Raw genomic sequence first — 19,558 nt, 5'->3', positions numbered from 1 at the left:
TTTTTTTGAGAATTGATAACTTCAAGTGACCCACCAGCACAAAGATTGCTTTTGCAATTGCTGTAATTGATTGTCATAGATATGGTGTTATGTGTCAGTGTCCTATAAATATGATCTTAGGATAGCTCCCTGCCAGAAATTAGCACTAAGAAAAACTGTCATATAAAGAATTGAGGCTGGGTATGGTCACTTAAATCTGTAATCCCAGCACTTTGGGAGGCCGAGGCTCGTGGTTCACTGGAGGCCAGGAGTTCTAGACCAGCTTGGGCAACATGGCAAAACCCTGTCTCTACTGAAAGTGCAGAAATTAGTCAGGTGTGGTGGTGCACACCTGTAATCCCAGCTATTCTGGAGGTGAGGCATGAGAATCTCTCAGACCCAGGAGGTGGAGGTTACAGTGAGCTGAGATTGCACCACTGCATTCCAGCCTGGGCAACAAAGTGAGACTCTGTCTCAAAAAATAAAATAAAAAATGAATTGACATGTGGTTCCTCTTTAGTTAAGAATTATGTAGATCACCTTCTTGCCTTCGCACTCCCACCCTAGGAAACGGGAGTCAAATGTAATGCTTAATGATTATAACTACATTAGCCAGCAAGGTTAAACATAAGTACTTCCTCCTTTTAATGACACCTCACACTGATTTTATTTATCTTATTTATTTATTTATTTATTTATTTATTTATTTATTTATTTATTTATTTTGAGATGGAGTCTCGCTCTGTAGACCAGGCTGGAGTGCAGTCATGCCATCTTGGCTCACTGCAGCCTCCACCTCCTGGCTTCAAGCCATTCTCCTGCTTCAGCCTACTGAGTAGGCAGGACTATAGGCATATGCCACCATGCCTGGCTAAGTTTTGTATTTTTAGTAGAGACAGGGTCTCATTATGTTGGCCAGGCTGGTCTCGAACTCCTGACCTTAGGTGATCCACCTGCCTCGGCCTCCCAGAGTGCTGAGATTACAGGAGCTTGAGCCACAACGCCTGGCCTCCCACCCATTTTAACAACTTTGCTTTATGTACCTTTTATTGCAGACTAGTCAGAGCATTTTGGAAAGCAGTGTAATCAATATATTTTTAACTGCTTTAATAGACTACACAGTTAGCTTAAAGCTAGAGTTGTGTATGAATCAGACTTATGTTCCTAGTCTTCACTGGCCCAGATAATATCTTCTCTCATGCTTGCAGCTTTCAAAATACTTTTGTTTAAAAACAAGCTTTTCTGAAAGTTACTAAATAAGTTGTATGCTGGATATTTAAAGTTTAACATTCTCTATAAAATCTGTAGAGAGGATTTATTCTAATAGATTTTTGTCAATAACGAAAACCTTAGAAAAAATTTTTCTCTGAGGCACTAATTTATAAATATTAACTTTTTTTTCTAAAATCTTATCCTTGAAAGCTGAACCATTACATAAATATGAAAACATTCATTTTAATATGACATTTTAGGGAAACTTTAGTTCCACAGTATTTCCAAAAGTAATTCCCAGTTTAGCTCCTAAGACTCTTCAGTGAACTGGCAGCCTTTTAATAAGAATGTACTGTATTAGAAAGTACAGGCTTTAATTTTCTAAGTCCTTTAACATGAGTAAAGGGCATGTGTCTTTCTGACATCTATTTGTGCCATTTTCCTCTTGTCATTTTAAAGAATTGGGACCTTCAGATGTCACAACTAAATGCAAGTTTCTGAGGCTTTTCCTTCTAAATTGCTCATTTTTCCCTCTTTTCCTATTAAACTGCAAGCACTTAACTCTCTGCTTTTTGTGTGATATTCAAATCCAAAGGCATAAAATGCCCCGATGTGTTGTCAGTTTCCCTTAGTAGGTGGAGATTCCAAATTGTCTGTTTCTGTGTCTAGCAGATTCTTGTCAACATTGATTGGGATTCCCATTTGCAGTTGGCAAGGGTCATCAGTAAGTCTTCCAGGAGACTCTTCAAAGTCAATTCGTGGGAACTGTCATACTGTATCTAGCCAAAACTAAATTCTTAAACCAAAAGCAGTTTGGTTTTATGGGGTTTAAAAAACTTTAGGTAGGAAACATGAAATACATTTCTCTTACTAAGTTTTCCTTGATTAGTTGTTCATTCTCTGTGCACTTGTTCCTTTTGGGATAGTAGGGTAAATGTAGCATGATGTTGCCAAGAAAACAAATGGACTTTTAATTCAGAACAAGCATAGCACTTCTCAATTAAATATATTTGGGAAATCCAGTTTAAAAATTCTAAAGAGCTTTAGATTAACTTTTTTATTGTAGTTATTCATAGAGATTATTTGTTAGATATTTTAATATGCTGAATTATTTTCTCATGCTTTTTTCTTAAACTTAGGGAGTATAATGCACAGTTGAACTTATAAATAGTATAGTATAAAGATTTTATTTTTATAATTTTACTACCTCATGTACATTTTTATTTACAAAGTTTGTGTTTGGTTCTATTTCATATTTTATAAACAAATTCCCAGGGACAAACATGCAGGGTTTTTCTATTTATGCAATTTCTGTGCATAGCTCTCACTTTGAAATTAGATATGTAGTTAAAATGCCACACTTTATATTTTCTTTTGTGAACCAAAGACTTTCAAAAAATAATTTGTGTTTTAAATTATTCCATTAGCTAAAGTTACGATCACTTTTTTCTTTTCGTGATGTTTTGCAGTTTTTATATAATGCAGTCATATTATGCTTCTTTGATTTTAATGACCTTTTGCTTTGCTTTTCCTTCTTTTGTGCTGCAAACATATAGTGGATTTATGGTCTGTGGGGTGCATTATGGGAGAAATGGTTTGCCACAAAATCCTCTTTCCAGGAAGGGACTGTATCCTTGTGCTGCTGCAGCAGTTAATTAGTTAGGCAATGAACTTCTTTATGTTCTCTAATGAAAATGAATATGCTACATTTATACAGATGGGTTTTTAAACAGGCATAAAGTTTGTGGCTATTATAGTTCAAAAATTGTTGAGATAAGCTGAAATATTTGTAGGCTGCATCTGGCAGTAGGACATACAGTCTCTGCTGGTAGTCAGAGCACATTCACTGTCACTCATTTTTATTTTATACTGCTTTTTATAATTTTAAAGTATACATGGTGTGTGTGATTTTCTTTTTTTTTTTTTTTTTATTTTAACCAAAATCTTTATGTTAATGTCATTGCATTTTGTTTTCAGTTGACATTTGGTCAGTTGGGTGCATCATGGGAGAAATGATCAAAGGTGGTGTTTTGTTCCCAGGTACAGATCGTATCCTTATCTTTGGCCTGAAATGTAGTTTCTAAAGGTCAAAATGTATGATAGCACTTCAGTTTGGTCAGGTGTAATGTATTTTGTCTCTCCCTAACATATTGTTAAATTACTCTTAAAATACCACCTACTATTTGACATAGACTTTTCTTTCCCTTATTTATTGTTTCATATGTTAATTCTGAACCCTGCTTAATTGTAATTATGCGCAATTACTTGCTGGCTTTGAGTTGATTTATTTAACCTAAATCAAAAATCATGGCTTGCATTAAAAATTTATAATAATTATACACTTAAGTCTAGAAATACGTACAACTTAATATGAATTTTGGAGCTGTCTGTTGCTTCTGGCCATCCTTTTGTTTTGTCCCCTACCTCCTTTTTGTTAATGTTCTGTGTGGTTTGCGTCTTTTGATTGTTGTCTCATTACTCACATAACATACTGACCCTTTCATCTGAGAATTTCAGCAGTAGTAGTTTTATATAGTAACAATAGCTTTGGATTCATGCTTTTTGTTCATCCCACTACTTTTAGTATTTATATTAACAGTGATTTGTTATGTGTTTACCAGCTAGTAACACTTAGAATTGTTTCAGGAGGAAGAATGGGAAAAGCCATATTCACAAGATTACGATAAGTGAGTTTTAGGCCTTGGCCTTCAGGGTCCTGGAGTGTAAAGACTAGAGGAAATGAGACCAGGAAATCCTAACCTTACAACTTACCAAAAAACTGAATCTTTTTTATAAGGATCAGAGCTTTAGAAAAATTTTTTAAACCTAAGCTAAACAAAGAATGGCAAAAGAAAAGGCCACTTTTATCAAAACCTTTATTTTTATTGCAACTGATTATTTTCTGTTAGTGTAGAAAACTCGGTAAAACAGGATGTGTTCTAGAAATATTGTCTAGGAGATATAATCATGTTTTCTGATAAATTGACAGAAAAGGAAAAATTTTGTGTATTATTATAGCATTGTGTGCAGTTTGCAGTTAGAGCCACTGTGGATAGTAATTGTCATTATTCTTAGTTGCTTATCATTTTATTTAGAATTAGTGAGTTTAAGTTTCCATTTTAAGGTAAAATCAGTATGAACACACAATAAATAAGGTTAATAAAGCTTATTTATTGATCATTTCTGTCCACCTACAATCATTGCCTTTTGCGGGGTGCCTGTGAGATATAAAATTTATAACTGCCACATCCTTTCTTAGGAATTTTTAAATTTCTGTTTTCTTGTAATATGAATATGACTAATGTGTTGAACATTAGTTATGGAGTATTTTTCTTAGCTACTTGATATTAGATATTGATCAGTGGAATAAAGTTATTGAACAGCTTGGAACACCATGTCCTGAATTCATGAAGAAACTGCAACCAACAGTAAGGACTTACGTTGAAAACAGACCTAAATATGCCGGATATAGCTTTGAGAAACTCTTCCCTGATGTCCTTTTCCCAGCTGACTCGGAACACAACAAACTTAAAGGTACTTTTTACAAATATGTACATTTAATCCCATTTGGGGTGTATGGTGTGTGTGTATGGGTTTGTGTGTCTATATGTATTCATACTCTTACGGGACATGAACCCAAGGTTTTCTCTGGATGATGGGAAAAAAAATGAGATTTTTTGTTTTTTTTGTTTAACTTTATGTATTTTAATCATATGTATAAGATAATTTTACAGTAATATTTTTAAAACATATGCTTTTAAAATAAAAAATAATCTCAAATTGCTGCAAGTTACTAATAATTTGAGAACCTTTACAAATATATGTACATTAACATCATTATGTTTGCAGCCAGTCAGGCAAGGGATTTGTTATCCAAAATGCTGGTAATAGATGCATCTAAAAGGATCTCTGTAGATGAAGCTCTCCAACACCCATACATCAATGTCTGGTATGATCCTTCTGAAGCAGAAGCTGTAAGTTATTTTCTTAATGTTTACAGAACATATTGAATTCTTACAGTTAGAATGACAGTTAGGTTTGGAGGAGACCTTTTAATTTTAAATAAAAATGTAGATACATGATGATGGTGTTTTTCTGTTTCTTCATGAAGACTACGTCAAGTAAACTAATGAACAAATTCGAGCCCCTCCTACACAAAATAAAGTTACCTCCCACTGTTTTTTGCAATCTTGCCTGGATACCTAACCAGAGAACTAGGATGTTGAATGCTCTGGGGGAACATTCTAACTCAGTTATAAAACAAACCACTGTATCCAAAGGAAAACAGAATTCTATGATCTATGATATAAATAAAATGTGGCAATTTCAAGAGCTGGAAGAAAAGAAAAAGACAGTTAAACATTTTATTTCCTGCAATGAAGGAGTCTTCCTAAACTATTCTGTCTATATAAGAAAGTTGATGATTGATCAGTCTTGATCTAATGATATATTTTTATAAGTCATCTGTCTGACTGATATTTCAAATAACTACAAAGAGTTAAAATACTCCCAGCATACTGACTCGGTTATTATTGCCCTGTGTTTTTCAGCCACCACCAAAGATCCCTGACAAGCAATTAGATGAAAGAGAACACACAATAGAAGAGTGGAAAGGTACATTCATCAGATTCTTAGAGGGAAAACTGTGAAGGAGCTTCTGGTTTTTATATGGTGATTTATTATCATGTTAGAGAAATTTGTGACTTTTATATGCATAACTGAAATTTGGTAATATTAATATTTTTACATAAGTAGAAAGTAAGTCTGCTTCCTTCCTTAACTTAATCTTAAGTTCCCAAGTTTCCCACCCCAGACACAGACACGTTAGTGCTCGTCTCATATTTTTCCATGGTTTGTGAATATACAGATGTGTTTAGTGTCTCCCACCTCTCCTCTTCCACCCTTTTAAAATCACGTATGGTTGTGTACGGTGTATGCTATATTTACTTGCTTTGTTTATTTATTATATATTTTTTTGAGTTGGAGTCTCCCTCTGTCACCCAGGCTGGAGTGCAGTGGCGTGATCTCGGCTCATTGCAAGCTCCGCCTCCTAGGCTCACGCCATTCTCCTGCCTCAGCCTCCCGAGTAGCTGGGACTACAGGTGCCCACCATCACGCCTGGCTAATTTTTTGTATTTTTAGTAGAGACGGGGTTTCACCATGTTAGCCAGGATGGTCTTGATCTCCTGACCTCGTGATCCGCCCGCCTCGGCCTCCCAAAGTGCTGGGATTACAGGCGTGAGTCCTTTGTTGATGTAATCAGATATCTGGAAGGTTATTCTCTTTTAGTTCACATATCTGCCTCTCTTGCTTTAATAACTGGTTAGTGTTCTGCTGTATGAATATGTCACACTTTATATATCCATCTCCCTCTTGATGACCATTTAAATTGTGTCCAGTCTGTTGCTGTTAGAAACAACTCTGCAGTATTCATGTTCACATATGAGAACATGCCTGAAAGAAAAATCCTGGAAGGAGATGTGCTGAGTCAAAGATATTTTTCAGTTATTTCCAAATTACTCTCCAAAGAAATAGTAGTAGTGTACACTTCCGTCCATATTATATAGGAGTCTCTCTTTGCCCTCACCCTTGCCTACAGAATGGGTTAATTTTTAATATTTGTAAATCTAATATAGTAGTTTTATTCTATTTTATGAATGTGGATGAAATTAATCATGCTTTGATAGTCATGGAAGTGTTCAAATATTTCTTCGAAAGGTTCCCTGGGACATATGGGTCAGGTAATTTTTAGGTCCCGTTTACTTCCATTTGTGTTGTTGTCCTTCAGTGTTTTGACCACTTTTGTAACTGTGTGACTTTGAGTAAATCACTCGCCCTTCATCCTACCCTCCTACACCGCCCCCTGCATTTTACCTCATCTTAAAATAGAGGCAGAAGACCTGTTACTAAGAGTTGTCTCTAAATCCTGGGAAGGCAAAGGGGACTGGGGAGGTATAAACATGAATAAGTGACCCATCTATAAATGTATTTTGCTAAGGATGAATTTGATTCTTTCTTCTTAGAAATTGAAGAGATTCAGAGATTGATTTTCTCTGAATTTTGGGAAACCCATGGTTAGCAGAGCCCATGATAAAGTTAAAAGAATGACAAAATGATAAAATTGGATAGAGTCTGCTATATTTGAATATGTAATATGCATTTGAATATGTATAAAGATAATAGCTCTGTACTGAGTATGTATGAAAACATTAACCTGATGTTTTTACATCTTACTAATTTACAATAGACCATGAAGTATTTTATAGAATCTTGTGGTTTTTTTGGTGGTGGTGGTTTTTTTTTTTTTGAGACAGGGTCTCACTGTGTCGCCCAGGCTAGAGTGCAGTGGTATCATCATGGCTTACTGCAGCATCAAAACTCCTGAGCTCAAGTGATCCTGCTGCCTCACCCTCCCCAGTAGCTGGGATCACAGGTGTGATCCACCACACTTGGCTAATTTTTTTTTTTTGAGACAGGGTCTCACTGTGTTGCCCAAGCTGGTTTCAAACTTCTGGGCTTAAGTGATCCTCCTGCCTCAGCCTCCCAAAGGGCTGGGATTATAAGTCTTAAGCCACTGCACCCAGCCTAATTTTTAAAAAAAATTTTATAGAGATGGGGTCTCACTCTGTTGTCCAGGTTGGCCATAGACTCTTAATAGGCCAGCAATTGTAAGGCACACCATTATGTGCCACAAAGAAAAAAAAAACACCGTCAGTTGTACAGCACCGTTGGTTATAAGATGTAGTCAATTTCAGAGATTAAACTGAAAAAAGTACATCTTAAAATCAGTGAAATACAGTGTTTTCATTTGTGTAAGAATATATTTGGGGGTTTTGATTGCTTTAAAAACATTTACCTTTATTCTGTATCCTTTACTCCTAGCCCCAGGTGCATGTCAGTAATTACCCACAGACTGCCTTTTTCAAGATCTACTTAAGAGTTTTAGCTCATAGCAGAAAGAAAAATTAATTGCCAAAGCCATTAATTACAGATGGCTTTGCCGAGTTAGTACTCCTAATTAGTTTTGGTTCTTCTGCCTTAATCCTTTTGTGCTTTTTCCCAGAGGAGTGCTGTTTTCTCTCTTAAAAAATCCTCTTATTTCAAATGTTTATCATTCCTTTTTTTTCTTTGAAGAAAATCATCTCTTATTCTCTCCTTTATCAGTGCTTTCTATTTTTCTCCTTCCAAGCCTTAAGTTACTATAGCAAACAAACTTATCTCCAGTTGTTCATTCCAACATATTCACTTGTTTTACCTTATTACCAATATAAATGTCATACTCTGTAATCAGGGATTCTTTATCAGAATTTTATTCTTCAGGAATTAACACAGACTCCTTGAAATTTGATGCAATATTTTTTGTTTATACATTTTTCTCAGAAGAGGGTTCACTACTTTTATACAATTCTCAAAAGATTCCATGATCCAAAGAAGATGATAAATAGTGTTGATGTGGCATCCACCATTAAGGTTAAGTGTGGTGTGCCCTGTAAGTCTGAATGTCTACTTAAAAACCTTAAGTAGACATTAAGAACCTTAAGAAGGTTTTTAGTTTGTTTGTTTTTGTTTTTTTTTTGTTGAGATGGAGCCTTGCTCCGTTGCCCAGGCTGGAGTGCAGTGATGCAATCTCAGCTCAGTGCAACCTCTGCCTCCCAGGTTCAAGCAATTCTCCTGTCTCAGCCTCCCGAGTAGCTGGGACTGCAGGCGCCTGCCCCCACGCCTGGCTAATTTTTGTATTTTTAGTAGAAATGGGATTTCGCCTTGTTGGTCAAGCTTGTCTCAAACTCCTGACCTCACGTGATCCACCCACCTCGGCCTCCCAAAGTGCTGGGATTACGGGCATGAGCCACCACACCCGGCCGAAGGTTCTTCTTAAGTAGACATTCAGACTCACAAAGCACATCACAGTTAACATCAGAATCACTTCTGATGATAATATAAGTGAAGAATATAAGACAGGAGGCTCATATATTAATACCAGCAGAGCAGCTCCCAGTGTCTCTCTTCAGTTGGAACAGTTGTCTCAGTGGTCTACTTGCTGTCCAGAAGCCTGATAAGAGAAAAAGATAGATTCCCATGGAGAAATGTTCTTGGAAGTGATAACCATGCTTACTCATAAGGAGTTGAAATGTAGCTTACGTGCTAGTTTTCCTCCAATAAAAATGTGTTTATCTTTCATTCTGATTTGTTGTGAAGCTTTTGCACACTCTGATTTAAATCTTGGTAGCATATATCTAGTTGAGTACCCACAGTGCACCAGGCTCTATTCCAGGGCCTAGGAAATGGAAGTTAGTAAGACACATGGTTCAAGCCCTCCTTGAGACAGATGGTAGTACAGAATGGGTATGTGGTATGATGTGCTGTAATACAAGTAGCTGGTAGAGTGAAAAAGAAAGCTTCTACCCCAGCACTATCAAACCAACTTCAGAAACAGTGGATTACAAGAAAGATTAGTACTTCCTTTCAATATGATCCATTGTTGAGTGTCAAGGAATTGTTATTAATTAACATCCTTGAATCTTAGGCCAACACATAACTGACTGTCGTTATAAGGACACTGTTTGAAGTACTTCACGTGTATAAAAATTTCCACTTAAACCATACATGCGTTGTGAGATTGGCTCTTAGACTTTGAAAAGTTCATTTTTGTTTACTTCTTTTACAGAATTGATATATAAGGAAGTTATGGACTTGGAGGAGAGAACCAAGAATGGAGTTATACGGGGGCAGCCCTCTCCTTTAGGTTGGTTACAATATAAGCTTGGTTAAGATTACAGTTTACTTCTTGTGTTGTAATTTTCAGTGGCCTGAAACCTGCAGTTCTTCCCATATTTACAAAATCATTATTATTCCAGGCTTAATAAGTATAAGGAAATACAGTTTCGTTTTTTCTACTAATACATTATACTAATATATCGATAACTGTTCATAAAATGCATATCTTTTTCTATGATATTGACATTCTGTTGAAGAACAGAAATTTAAAAACTTTTTGTTGGCATTGTTGCTGGGTCTTTAAAGAAGAAACTTCTCAAAATTCAATATACATACCTTTCTATGATCTTGACAGTCTTTACTTTGGATAAATAAAAGCTTCACTGCAAAATTTAGTACATGTAATACCAAATTGCTGTCTTTCTCTTTTTGATATTATTGACTTGTTGAATGAAGGCAATAACATTAAAACCATCACTAGAAAGTATTCTTTCTCTAAGAAGAAAACTGGGTTTGTAGGAGTTAAAACTTTTTTTTATCGTAAGCTGATCTTATATTTAATGTTAGTACAAGTAAAAGTATAAAGAATAGAGGGGAAAAGTTAAATGGCAGGTAACATGTACATTAAGTACATACCACATGACAGACACTAGTGGTTTATGTACTTTATTTCATTCAGCCCCTAAGATCCTAAGGTATAGGATTATTGCACACATGTTATGGATGAGGAAACCAAAGTTCAGAAATTTGAAATAACATAAGATTCCAAATCTCTTATGTAAATGAACTAATACAGTAACTTCAGAGTGCGTGGTTTTTTCAGCCTCCCATTTTGTTATCTGGCTGGCAACAGAGACCTCTCTTGGCTACAGAGGTTAGGACAGTTGTATGAAGGAGGTGAAATTTGACTGAGCCTTAAAGAGTGAGTAGTATTTCAAAAGATAGGTCTTGATTTTGAAGTAAAACTATGCCACTTTAATTCCTCAGAAACTTCTACTTTTGAGGAAAAAAATAGATGTTGTATCTAGCATCTTGTATATGGGTAAGGTTTTTTAAACTATAGTGACATTGTCTACTATAAACAATTGTTTAAGCCATTTTTTGTGGCTTGCTTTGACATTTTTGGTTATATATTTTAGAGTTGTATATTTTAAATCTTTGATCAAGAATGCAGTCATCCAGATTATAGTGTAGATCCTGTTGAATATATAAATTGGTTTTGACCGCTTTTACCTATTTTGGAAATGGCCTTTTCTCTACAATTTACTTATAACAAATTTAAAGCTCTATTATAAATGCTTTGTGTAATTAATTAGCTTTGTATTGCTATATAGTGGTAGTATAACTGAATTGTTCATGATGGAGGCTCAGGTGGGATTTGAAAAGTTCATTATGTGGGACAGTTTTATACCTTAGCATGCTGTCCAAGTGAGTGGCACAGCTGGAGTGCCAGATGTTTGAGTAAATGTAATAATCTCATGAGTTAGAGCAGTTGTATTTGTTCTTAATTTTTAAGTGACTAATTTGAATCTTAGTCCAACACTTGCTTGTGATCACAAAATAAGTCAGTGGAAAAGATAGAAATTGAGGTTTCTAGACTTTTCCTGGATCCTCAGTTATAGCTTGCAAAGATGAGTATTAGTAAATTAAGCTGTTATAAAAATATTCTGCTCTTGATTGTGTACTAAAACAGAAGGAGTAGTGTTTGGTAAATCAAAATACCAGATAACCACAGTACCATTTCTACTTGATTTTTAAAAGGAATTTTATTCTTTTTCCCTGTTGAGTGCCTTCCTATCTTCATTTTGGTTTGGCTAATAGTAAAGTAAGTTTGCCTGCCTTGAGTGTATAGAGGCTCACTTGAGAGAGGAATGACCCACCTGAGACTAAAGATTTTCCATATTATTACCATTCAGATATTTGAGAATTTACTGTATAGCTTTAAAGAGAAAACAAGTGTGTTTTTTTTTCCTTAAGTACTTGATTTTTAGATTAAAAAGTTAACAATGCATTTAAAAGTCAATTTTTATCAGATTAAGACATTTGGATAAAATAATAGACCCTGAACTAGAGGCATATATAAAAATGGTGTATGTTGGAGCCCTTTTATGGTTTGAATGTTTCAGAACAAGTCTTAGAAACTAGCCATTGTGTACTATGTATGGTACACAGATATACTGTTCAGTCAGAAAAGGCTCATTCCAAGTATTGATTGAACTAAAAAGAATATACTGTCTCAATTTCACTCTGACTGGGAAGCTAATGGACCTTTCTTGGGTCTAGGAGATTATCACCTCTTATACTTCTCATCTCTTGGGCCTGAAATACTCATCCTGCTTTTCTCTTCCGTTTCCGCTCCCATCACCTGCTTTGTTTCTTGTGGTTCCTTCCATTCCTTTCTGTATCCCAGTCCCCTCCCTAAAGATTTTCCTATTCCCACTACACTGCCTATTTTCTTTTTGCATTTGAAGAAAAGCTCACAGAGGACTTTTCATATTGAAGTGTTTTATTGCTCATCTGGACAGAATGGAGGGATGATCTCAAATACAGATGCTGGGTTCAGGAGCAGTGGTTTTCATCCCATTTGGTTTCAGCATCTTTGGGTGCCTGAACCTCACCCTCAGAAATTCTGCTCAGTGTTCCGTTTGAAGACCATTGATTTTATTTCATAAATGTATTCTTGAGAACTTTTAAGTAACTTGCATTATTCAAATTTGGAATGACCCTTATTTAGTGTTCATGTGGTTCGAAAGTACTTAGCCTAGTGCATGAGTTACCTTTAACTATCCTTCATCCCCCAGCGTAAGTCATTCCTGTCCCCTTCCTAAACCAATCCCCTTGAGAGGATTTCTGTCTCGAGCTCAGGTATTCCTGTTACTTTTTAAAATCCAGGAAATGCTTGTTAGGTAATACTTTCGGCAAAGAAAACTGTTTGCTCCTACTTTATTTAATAAATCCATATTTCTACTTATCAAGTATTAGAGTAGAAAGAAGACGACCCAAGTTTACTTAACTAGGCCACTTGAGTGACACTGGCATGTCCCATAACCTCGTGTAAACTGGGGCAGTTGAATTGAGGTTTCTTCCTGTTAAACTTACTTTATTCCTTGTCTTGGCATTTGCTTTAAAACAAGATGTGCCAGAAGTACATCTTGTTTCAAATTTGAATCATTTGAATTTTTCCTTTTTAATGAGAAGCTATAAAGACTTTTTTATAGGGAAGTAGCTTTTAACTTTTGTAGTTACACAGTCCTTTAAGATCCTCTGTCCAAAAAAAGGCATTACAGACAGTTTTGCATGTTTTATCAGCAGTATTCACACATACCCTGAAGCCCATTCATGGATCTTGCTGCAGGACCATTTCTAAATGTGGCTCAGATGTAAAATTCTTGTCTTAAACTGAAAAACACATTCATTGAAAGGATAGGACTCCACGATTCTAGACATTTTCAGAATTCTCACCTCATAGCTGTCAATGAAGAGTGTTTTTAAGTTAGTGTGTTGGATATCATTTGCGATTATTTTTAGTGAGCCTTCGAAACCCAAGAGAAAAAATTACCACTGGAGGCAGTCAATGCAGTGCAAGTAGCTTGATCTGCAACTGTCTGCAACTGATTTGCTGTTTTGTTTCTCATAGCACAGGTGCAGCAGTGATCAATGGCTCTCAGCATCCATCATCATCATCGTCTGTCAATGATGTGTCTTCAATGTCAACAGATCCGACTTTGGCCTCGGATACAGACAGCAGTCTAGAAGCATCAGCTGGGCCTCTGGGCTGCTGTAGATGACTACTTGGGCCATGGGGGGGTGGGAGGGATGGGGAGTCGGTTAGTCATTGATAGAACTACTTTGAAAACAATTCAGTGGTCTTATTTTTGAGTGATTTTTCAAAAAATGTAGAATTCATTTTGTAGTAAAGTAGTTTATTTTTTTTAATTTCAAGTGATGTAATTTAAAACCTAAGTTGTGTTTCAAAACAGCAACAAAACTGTATTGTATTTTTTTGCTGTAATTAACTGTATAATGTAAACCTAATTATTTTATCATGGTTTAAATTTTTTGCATATTTGCTTTATCTTATGCTGCTGATTTTTTTAACTGAATTTGTAAGATTTTGTTTATCAAAGCAACTATTATGTGGTGACTTGCCTATATCATGAATTATTTAAGATTTTTATAGTTTTTTTATTAGAATTTATTTCAGATGTTTTGTTCATGATACTATCCTTCAGGGTTATGTGCTTATCAATGAAATAACCCCAGAGGAGTGAGGGAAAATAACTTGTAGCCAGTTATATTCAGGAATAACTACTGTAAATGATGAACGTGTTAGGAGACCTCCAATATTTGCTACTTGCCAATCCTAGTTTAGTTACAAGAATTGGTAGGCAATCCTACTTAATTTTGACAAAAGCCCCGTCATCTAAATGGCAGAATAACTCAGAGCATGTCTTTGAAGATGCTGGGCATCTACCACCACCTTATGTCCCCACCCTACCCAACAAAAATAAGTAAAAAGAATATGGTGTATTCTGCAAATTTGTGGCATGCTCAAAGTTTATGATCACATAAAGTCAAGAGGATACTTCATGAATAATACATTTCAATGCAAATAAACAGATGGTTCACTTCTACTAGCTACGAGCCTGTTTTTGTATACACTGAGTTAATCTACTCAGGCTGTAGGTCCCAGCAATGTTCTAGAGTCGGGTCTTTCCCTTTCCTGCAGCTTCGGGTCCTTGGACCTTTCCGGTTTCCTGTTACTTGGAGTGTCTGTCAGTTGAGCACCAGTTGTTCTGGTGTTTCTGGCCATTTGATTCTACTTGTAGCATAATCATTTATACTAGCTATTGGGAGGTTCCAAAGCCTACCTAGATTTGTGTAGGTGATGTATCAAATGAGCAATATACCGTTCATCTGAAAATAGTAGCACACAGCCATATATAGGATATCATTTTCTAAGGACTGTTTCTTCACATTGAGCAGAGCAGGCATAAATGGTGGTTATTTAGTCTGAGTCTTTTATTTTTTTATACCTGATTTTCAGCATAACACGCAATGTGGATGTCGAGTAGTGTTAAGAATGGTGCTGCTCCTGACAAGTGTATGTTAACTGTTTACATTTTCTATCTGCAGAATTATTTCTCTATTACTGAACTTTTCCTAAGTAAAATGTCTTTGAAGTCTCGTTATTTCTGAAATACGTTGTCTGTAATAGACCCAGGCACCTTTTAAATTATCTCTGGAACAAGAGGGATTTCATGTAATGAACTAGGAAATGCATATTCACATAAGCAACAAGGTTCTAGGCAGAAAGCCTCTTGGAATTCGTGACCAACAGGAGCAAGAACAGGTGCGGCTCAACATGCAATTGTCTGAAAATTTGCTTGGCATTTTATTCATATATTAGTGCAAAATTCTTTTTGAGTGAGATATTTTACATCACTGTTAATGTGCAATATTTAAGATTAAAATACATTAGCTTTTTTATATACTTTGAAATAGCAAGTTTGTTTTTGATGGCTTGAGTCATATTTCTAGCCTCCCAGCCTTTTTATCAGTCCCTTTTCTAATACAACAAGATGCATTAATTTGATTAGGCAAATTAGAGTTTTAAGACACCTCTTGAATTGTAGACAGAAAATATTGGATTCACAATTTTAGCAGAAATTTGAGAATGAGTGTGTTTATATTAATTTCACAATTAGCTGTATTTTCTGTAGCATAGATTATGTCACTGTTGCACTTTCACAGCAGACGTGCTTTCAGAAGGTTCTCCTATTTTATGTTTGATTGCTGATAAGCCATCTCTATTGATACAGATTTTGGTTAAGTAAGGAAAACCAGGTGTGTGTCTGTATCATTTATTGTAAACGCTAGCTGCCGCTTGCCAACCATCATGTTCAGTTCAATTCAGAGAAAACAAACTCTCATTACTTAGTGTAAACTAAAATACTTAACAAATTATATCCTAAAAACAAGGTCTCTTCGTTAAATGTTGTGTGCCCTAGGTTTTAAATTACTACATCTAAATACAGTTTTCGTCTTAAAATTTGTTAAGCTATGTATGTATTGGTTCTTTTTATTTTGGAATCCTTCAAGCATCTTAAACATTTTTTTTTCCAAGAGAAGTTACAAATAACATTTCTATCAGGTAGTACTTGTGTGAAACCACCTTTCTTATTCTATAATTTTGATTTTTCAATTTTATATACTTAATATACTCACTGTCTTACTATCAGAAAGTAATTTTGACCAAGATTTTTATTATCTTCATAGATTAAGAGATGCTAATTCTGTACCTATGTCTTCCTGGTTACTGTTCTCTTCCCTCTAATATATACTGGCCATTTGTAAAACCATTGTGTTTTGGGGATCACTTAGTTATACTATACGCAAATAGAGCATCCAACTCTGTCACAGTGTTTGCTGAACAGTTTTCAGTGTGCCGTGCACCTTTGGCTGCGAATTGTTCCTGACGTGCACTCTTCCAAGTTGGTAAAGGCACAGTGTGTTCATGCTAGACTTCTAAAAGAAACACCAGCCTCTTAAATGAGAAGCCTACACACAACCCCCTTAACAATCCAGAGAAGCTTGATGGTGTGCAAAGAAGCATTCTTTCCTGCCAGCCTTGTCATTGTTCTGTTCTATGCTAATCCTGCTGTGTTGTCTAAAAGATGGAGGGAAGAGGACATCAGTGTCTGATAGTGAAATCAGCAGGAAAGTGAAGCTCTTTCCTTGGTTACAGATAAGACTTGGTTTACACTATTGGCCAGTATCTGCTACACATATGAAGACTTAACTATTCAGTGTTGCCTAGGCACTCGCCTGCACATTTTGAGGTTAAAACAGAATATTTTCAAAAATGCTGTTGTAGTTTGTGAGTGTTGTTCATTAGTTACATATTAGCTATAGAGTGGATGCATGAAGCCCCATGACACCAGTAAACTTCTCTTACCAGTAGGTAAACCAAACACCATTCTGTCATTAGCAGCCCTCTTAAATGTTGCCTCTCCATATCGTGTTGCATTTTTGTGTGCACTGTGTTTCTACTGATCTCTCTTAGGTTTTTACGGAATCAAAGGAAACTAATTTTTCCTTAATAGCAAGAAGATGAAGAGGTAAAGGGCATTGAAGCAGAAATGTATAGTTTGGGGTACGATTAGAAAACTCGTAAGGAAAACAGAAGTCCTAATTTCAAACTGACTGCTCTTCGTTAAGTGCTCTTAAGGAGAGTCTAGTAACAGTAACACTTTCTGGCCATTTCAAGTTAGATTCTCTTCGTTACTGAAACTTCTGAGAAATATTACCTGTGGATTAATTTTGCACAATGTTCTATTCTCATAATGACTTACAAATTAAACTAGGTTTTTATTGAACTACCTCACACTAATTTTCTATGCTTTCCCAAGTAAGCTGTTGCCCTGTTAGATCTTTACTGAGTGAATTATAAATCTGTGTTAAATACTTTTTAGCCAGTGTTGACACAATACCAGTAAGTATGTAAAGTATATACCTTACATCAGTAAGAGACACATGTAAAATCTTTAACTGTGTATCTTGGAAAATTGTGTTAGATGTGCTCGTTGACATTATTACTGTTTTTGTAAGTAGAAACCTGCTCGTGATATCGGTCCATTCTTTACATTTTACAGAAGGAGTAAATCTTAGTAAAAATTTTACGAAGAAATAAATTACTTTTGTAGGCCCAATATTTGGTATATTTTTGAGAAGCTGTTAATCTTTTAGCTGAATAATGAAGTTAGACTGAATTACGTGTCTCCCTGGACTGTGACATCTATTTTCTCATTACAGTTTATCCTGGTCGGCAGGGTGTCACACCTGGAAACCTGAGTATGATGACTGACATTTGCTTTTCTCCCTCTGCGATGTCATTCCTCCTCCATTCCTCTCCTTCCCTGTGTTGCGTTCCCTCTCCTTTCCTCTAGACAAAACAAAATGGGGCACTTTTTAGGGAATGCTGAGATCATTATTGTGGTTTTTCATCCTTCATGCCCTAGTCATTAAACATGCACCACTGGAATGTAAACAATGTCATCTAGTATGTCAATTGGTTATAATATTTTAAATAAAAAAGAAAAAAGTGGTATGAAAATTATGAAATTAAGAGTTTTTTCATTGAAAACAAAATCTGTTTGTGGTAAAGTTTTTCTTGGCAATTTTAGGATTATCCGTGGATTGGGATAAAAGGGGTCTTGCTAGGGCCAGTTTTCTTAGATTTGGATTTTGTACAGATTGTAAAGAGCCTAAACGATCACCCTGATTATCTGGTTGATCTGGTCTTGGATTTCTGGTGTTTGAAATTGCTGGATAAACTTTATCTAAAAAAGGAACTTTGCTTCAATGCCCTTAACCTAGTTCTTGGTAGACGTATGAGAGAACAGCCATCGTGACCACTTGGCAAAAATAAGTACTTAAAATTGGGGTCTGTTTCAAAACAAGCAAGAGGTTTTAGCTTTGACTGTTTCCAACTTTTGCCATGCTTACTTCCTCTTTGCCTACATTGGGTCTGCTGCTGTGTGGGAATACAGGGTTCCTGCAATACCTTCCCAGCTGCTGTGATGACGCCACTCCGTCTTGCACAGTTCCTGCTCCAAATAACCCTTGTACCGTGCTGTCTGCCCTCACCTGAACTCACACTGCCCTTCTCTGAGGAGCAGAGAGGAAGGGGCTGGTCTTTTAGCTGCCCGCTGCTGCTGGATCAGCTGCGTGGCTGCTGAGCTGTTTCATCACCATCATAGAGAGGCCTCCCAGGAGAAACGGTAGCAGAAGCAAGTGTCAGAACGTTGAGAATAAACTTGTTTTTACTCTTTTTCATTTTCACCAGTTGTAAAGTAGAATAATTCATTCTTGTTAATTTAGGTACTTTTTTTTTTCCTTTTTTAGTATTGTTCCTAGAAAGGTCTATTAACTTGATCTAAGTGAAGATTGATTTGTGGTGATTTTGTGGTTTAAGAAAAATTTTTTTAGCTGTTAAAGGTTTTATACCAGTATTTCTTTGGACTTCATTTGAAACCAAAAGATACTCCAAATATGCCTTGTAAATTTTAGGTTTCTGTCTAACATGTACTTAATTTCATCCATTAATGGAAGCATACAAGTGATATAGATGTGTGCCAGAAGCTGGGAGTAGGAAATAGAAAATGGATGACAAGAGTCTTGAAATGGTGTATATGGAGGAACAAGGACCTGGCCACAGGGATTGATTAGAGGAAATGAGAGGAGTTTCACAAAGAAACTGTGTTTTGACCCTTGGCATAAAGAAGGTTTGGAGAAGAGTATTCCAGGCTGAAGGAAAAGCAAACAGATTTAAGTGAGTGCATGGGCAAGCAGTGAGGAACGGCCTGGCGTGGGTGTGGGTACAGGGAGAAATGGGAGAGAAGACTGACACGTTGGAGTTTGGAATTGAAACAAGCTGAGGATCAGACCTGAAAATATCAAGAATTGCCTTTATTTTGTAGGTGATAGGAATCCATGGTAGTTTCTGAGGCGGAAAAGGAGTATTATGACCTGACCCTTGTTTTAGGACGGTCACTGCCAAGAGAAGCAAGTGCAGCTAGGCTGGAGGTGTGGACATTGGTGACTGATGGCCGAAGATACCCAGCTGAGAGAAGGGAAGAAAGGGACTCAT

The 19,558-nt window shown here is 36.1% G+C and overlaps 1 protein-coding gene across 23 annotated transcripts in view; it reads left to right on the top strand.

Annotated features, from left to right (window-relative positions):
* MAPK8 (mitogen-activated protein kinase 8) overlaps positions 1 to 18,022 on the top strand; it is a 135,587-nt gene extending 117,565 nt beyond the window's left edge. For 8 of the 23 annotated variants that reach the window (XM_055275397.2, XM_055275393.2, XM_055275390.2 and 5 more), the window contains 6 exons: positions 3,169 to 3,240; positions 4,543 to 4,725; positions 5,041 to 5,165; positions 5,742 to 5,805; positions 9,857 to 9,934; positions 13,549 to 18,022. In XM_055275397.2, the coding sequence (XP_055131372.1) occupies positions 3,169 to 3,240; positions 4,543 to 4,725; positions 5,041 to 5,165; positions 5,742 to 5,805; positions 9,857 to 9,934; positions 13,549 to 13,694 (668 nt within the window). In that variant the 3' untranslated portion in view covers positions 13,695 to 18,022. Of the gene's footprint in view, positions 1 to 2,747; positions 2,820 to 3,168; positions 3,241 to 4,542; positions 4,726 to 5,040; positions 5,166 to 5,741; positions 5,806 to 9,856; positions 9,935 to 13,543 lie in introns of all 23 variants that reach the window. The other 15 variants (XM_063638082.1, XM_055275399.2, XM_055275401.2 and 12 more) reach the window with 4 other exon arrangements.
* Positions 18,023 to 19,558: the final 1,536 nt, after the last annotated feature.

The sequence above is a fragment of the Symphalangus syndactylus genome, chromosome 4 (genome assembly GCF_028878055.3).
Source record: "Symphalangus syndactylus isolate Jambi chromosome 4, NHGRI_mSymSyn1-v2.1_pri, whole genome shotgun sequence".
NCBI classification, from domain to species: domain Eukaryota; kingdom Metazoa; phylum Chordata; class Mammalia; order Primates; family Hylobatidae; genus Symphalangus; species Symphalangus syndactylus.
The sequence above is the reverse complement of the archived record's forward strand: the minus strand, read 5'-3'. Positions and strand labels throughout refer to the sequence as shown.